Here is a 6,087-nt window from a genome sequence, read left to right as displayed (position 1 = left end):
AGTTCAGGTTTAGTTCAGGTTTAGTTCAGGTTTAGTCATAAACTCTAGATCTCATGATCGATGCCGTTTGACTCTAACTCTCCATAATCTGAGACTTTTAAAATAAAATTTGACCTAAAAAAGTGAAACATGTTGAAATAAATGAGTTTTTTGCTGTAATAATTTAATCTGGATCTGTTGTGAGATTATTTCTAATCTGAACCCAGAGATGATCTGAGTAAAAACCAACCTGCCTGTTCCTCCCTCAGCAGCAGCAGGATGACCTTTGACCTGCTCTGGTCCTGGACTCAGCCGTCCAGAAAGTGTTATATTAAATGTATGATATAATAAAAGAGGCTGGTTTGGATAAGTGATTTAATCTTTCATCATGTTAGATCTAAAATGTTCTGGAACGTTTAAAGATCAGATCTGCTAATGATTGAACGTTTTCGGTCTAATGTTCAGGTTTAGTTCAGGTTTAGTTCAGGTTTAGTTCAGGTTTAGTTCATGTTTAGTTCAGGTTCAGTTCAGGTTTAGTTCAGGTTTAGTTCAGGTTTAGTTCATGTTTAGTTCAGGTTTGTTCAGACGAAGCAGTAAAAACGCTGCAGGTGTTTCCAATCTTCTGTTCTTGTGAAAGAAACCAGAGGACAGAGATAAACACACCTTCCACAGAACAATGACCCACCTCAGGCCATGCGGAGCCAAGATGGCCGCCCACTGCTTCAGGAGGAAAACAAACTGCTTCGCTCCATCCACCTTCCCACTGCATGATGCTGCCACTACCATGACTATGGACTCAACTTGTTCATTAAGTTTCTTTAAAAACTTCAGAGGCTTTTCAGGTAAGTTAGAGGATAAATTACTCTGGTCGGATCCATGGAGGTTCTGCTAACCCGCTAATAGCAGCGCTAATCTTTCATTTAGCACTTTTGCTAACTTTGAAAACATTTAACCACTTTAATGTTTTCAAAGTTAAATTAATTCATTTTCCAGGTGAATCCTACAGCTCGAACTTACTAGGTTGTTTTATAAACTTTCAGTTGAAAGGTTTGACGTCTGGGTAGTTAATGAAGGTTAACGGTGTTAAAACGTAACGTCGATGACGTCACTGTTGCCCGGATGTTGAGACAACAGAAGAGGCTTAAGCAGCGGTTCCGTTTCCTCTCCTGGTTTTTTCTCCTTTTTAATAAACTTTATTGAGCAGCTCTAATAAACATCAAAGGAAGATGAAGCAGAACAAACAACCAGGATTTAATTAAACAAATAAATGCAAATATTCACATTTCTGAATCGTTTTAGAGCCTTTTTGTGCTCATGACGCACGTTGGGAATCAACATGGTGGTAGTTAGCGCTTTAGCATTAGCTTCTGATAAAACAACATGTGGATTTTTTATTTTATTTTTTTTATTTGTTTTAATCTTTTTCAAAATCCTTTTCTCTTTCTCACTGTTTATTCCTGTTTTTATTTTAATTATGTAAAGCACTTTGAAATGCCGCTGAAATGTGCTATACAAATCAAATTTGATTGATTGATTGATTGATGCTTTAGCATTAGCAGAGCTGATTTTTTAGATTAGGGTTTTATCTGACAGGAAGTCTTAATTAAAACCATAACTGATAACAGATGGAAGTGAAATAGTTGCTGCTGCTGTTTTCTGATTCTGTTTGTTCCAGAGTTGATTTAGTGTCTCTGTAACCTGCAGGAGCGATAACGTCCGGCTACCGGGGACATGAACGGCGTGACCTGAAGCCCATCTTCTCGTCTGAAGTGCAATAAAAAGCTTTTCTGCTCAGGCTGCTTGTGAAACAGTGGGAATCCTGAAGGAAGCTGCCTGGTAAATTTATTTTCTTGAGCTGCGTTTCCTTGATTTGGTGGCGCTGGATGACGGTGAGGCGGTCAGGTCAAAGGTCACGGTGAGTCAAACGGTTCCCAGCAGTCCAGAGATCAAACTGGATTTCTCTGCCTGGAAACCAGGTCATTAAGATCCGCTTCTCTCTGATTGGCATGAAAATGACTCACTGCTCTTTATGAAAGGAAACGTGTTTGACCTCTGACCTGCAGGTCATTATTCATGGCGGTGGTTGCTGGTTTGATTCCCGGCCTGGTGCCGCATGTCTTCCCCCTCATTGTTCTCTTTCCTGTTGAACTACTTTCAGATAAAGACAACTGGAGCCAACAACAATAAATAAATACTGTAAATGTGACCAGTCAGACCAGTCAGACCAGTCAGACCAGTCCGGTTCACACAGAGCAGAAACTATTCTCACCACCTGCTACTTATCAAGCTCTGCTTTAAGTTCAGTTTATTAATTAAATCACTTTAAAATGTTTTGAAGTGTCCAAAATGGGCCCAACTCTATAAATAAGCATATTGATAGATTCCCATCTAGGAAGGAAGTTTTTGTTTTCATCTTAAACTAGATGCAAAATGATTGACAGATTTTACTGGAGATCAGATCCTGAAACCAAACAGACAGATGAAAGGTCAGAGGTCAAGCTGTGAGCCTGGAGGCTGCTGGGTCCTACAGAACAAGAATCAGCTCTTCTGTTCATGTCAGTATCGGTTCGTTTTACTTTATTATTGAGCAGTAAAATAAAAAATGGCAAAAACTAAATTATTAAAAAAATGTTTTTGGTTCTTATGGCAGAAAGTTTGTACACCCCTCATCTGAGGAACCTCTGCAGAGCATGAACTCACTGACCCGCAGCATCACTCCTCCTGGACCAGYAGGGGGGCAGAGGAGAGGACAGGAAGGAGCCTCCAGCAGAACCAGAACCAGAACCAGAACCGGCTCAGTTCCCTGCTTCAGTTCAGCAGGAGGATAAAACAGGAAGTTTAGTTCAGGAAAGTGAAGAAACGTCCAGAAGCTTTTCCAGTTTTCTTCGTCCTGTTGAAGGAGCTCCTCTTCCTCAGCGTCTAGGTGTGTTTTTCTAGATTTGGTCCCGTCTGGGTGTGTATTTCTACCTGCTGCTGGCGACTCGCCCAGGAAGGAAGCRGCGCCTGGTCCGGCGATGGCAGCATCAGGCTGCGGGCCAGAAATAACCCAGTTTGATCCTCCAGAACCGAAACGTCTGAAAACAGGAGAGACCAAAACAAACCGCAGCCCCTCCAGGCAGACGCCCCTAAATAAAATCCTCTGCTGCAGCTCATCTCTACATGACCTGAAACATCGAATCGAGTCTCAGCGAAGCCAGGATTTCATTTGTGAAAAGTTTGGCAGGTTCTGACCCGGTTCTGACCCGGTTCTGACCTGGTTCTGACCCGGTTCTGACCCGGTTCTGACTCAGACAAACGAATGAAACTAAGCAGAACTGAGGCTGAAACATTAAAGCCATGAAAATGTGAATGAATCCATGAATCACATTAATATTTTCCATGTTGCTGAAATAGTTTGTGTGATAATTTATTTATTTTATTGTGAAGTTTGTTGATTTGGATTTTGTTTAATTGGATTTTGTTTGTGTTTTTCTGTAAAATAATTTAGTTTTTAATGTTCGKTTGGAGAATCAGTGAAAATAAAGAAGCAACAAAACACGGAAAATCAACAAAAGGAAATCTGGGAATATTAAACGGCTTTGACAGGAATCTGTCCACTTTCAAGTCTTCCCATTGATTCACAGATGGATTCAGGTCTGGACTTGGACTAGGCCATGACTAACATCTCTGACTTGCTCGTCCTACTGGAAGCTGAACTTTGACCCCGTCTGAGCTCATCTCCAGGATTTTCCTCAATTAGCTCCATCCATCYTCCCACAGCATGATGCTGCCACCACCATGTGAGGATGGACCTGTTTTGTAGAGTAAAACGTTCAGATCTCCTCTGCTCAGGTTTTMTCTTTCAGATTATATGAACTTTACATTTTTATTCTTTTCCATTTGGAAAAAAGACGTTATTTTTTATAATGATTTGATACTTTTAGTTTTCTCCCTGAAATGTTTGTCCAGCTGTCGGGATGAACCAGCGCAGGCWGCAGACTGTGCTGCCACCTGGCGGGCGGACTGAGCGTCGCAGCCTCTGTTCTGAGCCAAATTAAGCTCATGAATATTCATGAGCTTTGATCTGCTGAGCCCAGAAACCTTTGAATGGCCTTTAACTCATCACCATATTTTGATTTCTGAAAACAAACTTCAACAGTTCTGAAACACTTTGTTCCGTTTACTTAAAAATCATTTTAATCTGACCATATTTACAGTGAACCTTCTTCATGTCGCTAGGAAGAAAAGTTCAGTAATATATTGTTTTGTACATTTCGGGGCTCCAGGTCCTGACAGCCTCCWGTTGGCATAAATATTGTGCGTCATATGATCAATGTGAAATTTAAATTAAATAAGTTATGGGGACTCCCAGAAAGTTCTCCAAAATAATCATAAGATATCTGTCTGTAACAAACAAAACTGGCTGTCAAAAACAGAACTGCATCCATACTTAATGTCTTATGTCTCACTGTTTATATGCATGATTGTGTTTATGTTGTGCCATTTTTAATTATTTACATTTTTCCTAGTTTTAACATGTCCTGTTTAAAAGTGCTCATAATTAGCTGTTGCTATAAACACTGACAAAGAGTGGAGCTGTTCAGTTTGTGTCGAAGTGTCTGTCCCTGTCAAATAAACTTTAAATTATTTCATCTCAATCTACCGGCTCCTTCAGGAAAGGGGGCAGCGCAGCAGCAGAGCCTTGACCCGCCAGTAGGGGGCAGCAGAGCTTTGACCCGCCAGCAGGGGGCAGCAGAGCCTTGACCCGCCAGCAGGGGGCAGCAGAGCTTTGACCCGCCAATCATTGGATTCTGTTCAGATCCCTTCATGAAAATCAGTAAATCTTGGAGCATAAATGCAACAATACTTTGACTTTGGTTAATAAACATTCGGTCATGATACATTTATCATATACATTTGCATTAACTTATGATAAAAGACACAGAAGCAGGTTTTAAATGTTTCTTTGATTCCAATARTCACTCTTTACACTCACTCCAACCTTCATTCACAAACACCCTCAGGTAGGTGGCGCTGTGGAACCATGGCATGGTAGAGAAACATGATGGGGGGCAGGCGATTTAACAAAAATAGTCTCTTTAATGAAGATAAATCTGTTTATATATTATAGGAATAAAGTGTGAAACCTCTAACATTTGCTTTCTCTAGAGTTGCATAGCTGTGGGGTGCATCATCTGATGATGCCGACGGATAAATTCCCTCCTTTAATACTTTATAGGATTATTTTGGCTCAAAGATTCACTGTTAAAACTTGACCTCTGACCTCTGTCTAAAACCCTCATTGTGGGCGTCATGGTAACACAGAGATGGAGAACAGAAGGAACTCCACAACAGTTTGTCCCAGAAAGCAGCACGACCAAAACAAAGCAAAGCTGGAATCTCCCAGGTTGTACTGTYCCTTGAATGCACCGCTCGCTCCTGCTGGTTCCGGTCCAACACCGGACCCGACTCCTCACCCGCTCAGTGTGTGCAAGCTGCTGGTTCTGGAAGGAACCGGACTGGTTCTGAAATCAGTACGGTTCTGAGAGCCGGAMCCGATCCGGTCCGTGTCTCGGTAAGCTGAGCCAAGCATTTAAACCAGGCAGTGAAACAAACGAAGGGAAGGGGAACTCTACAGGACCCGGTCCAGTCCGGTCTGTCCAGGCTCCTCCGTACATTCACTGAGCCGTTCAGGAAGTGGGAGCGTCTGTCCTCTGTCCTCTCAGCAGCTTTGGACCCTCTGCCCGTCCAACAGGAAGCGCCTGGAAGCGTGCGGCATCACCGGAACTCGTAGATGGCGGCGCTGTGCTCAGAAACATGGGTCAGGTTCAGGGACTGGTACCTGGACAGCAGAACCAGAACAATGCATGAAACGAGTCTGTGACCAAGATGCCAGAAACAGGAGAACAGGTTCTGACCACAGCAGAACCGGACCAGCGCTACCGGGCCGAAACATCAACAAGGCCGAAACATCAACAAGTCCTATAACAACAGATTAAACATCTGTTAGCATTAGCACGGAACAGACAGCACATCTGTTAGCATTAGCACGGAACAGACAGCACGTCTGTTAGCATTAGCACGGAACAGACAGCACGTCTGTTAGCATTAGCACGGAACAGACAGCAC

The 6,087-nt window shown here is 42.5% G+C and overlaps 1 protein-coding gene across 1 annotated transcript in view; it reads right to left on the bottom strand.

The window, feature by feature from the left end:
- Positions 1–4,906: 4,906 nt before the first annotated feature.
- Positions 4,907–6,087, bottom strand: part of LOC103481139 (glucose-induced degradation protein 4 homolog) — a 3,434-nt gene continuing 2,253 nt past the window's right edge. Inside the window, exon 5 of the mRNA XM_008436435.2 lies at positions 4,907–5,912. Coding sequence (XP_008434657.1) covers positions 5,737–5,912 — 176 coding nt within the window. The 3' untranslated portion in view covers positions 4,907–5,736. The remainder of the gene's footprint in view (positions 5,913–6,087) is intronic.

The sequence above is a fragment of the Poecilia reticulata genome, linkage group LG19, assembly GCF_000633615.1.
Source record: "Poecilia reticulata strain Guanapo linkage group LG19, Guppy_female_1.0+MT, whole genome shotgun sequence".
NCBI classification, from domain to species: Eukaryota; Metazoa; Chordata; class Actinopteri; order Cyprinodontiformes; family Poeciliidae; genus Poecilia; species Poecilia reticulata.
Note: the sequence above shows the minus strand (reverse complement) of the source record. Positions and strands in the feature narration are given on the sequence as shown.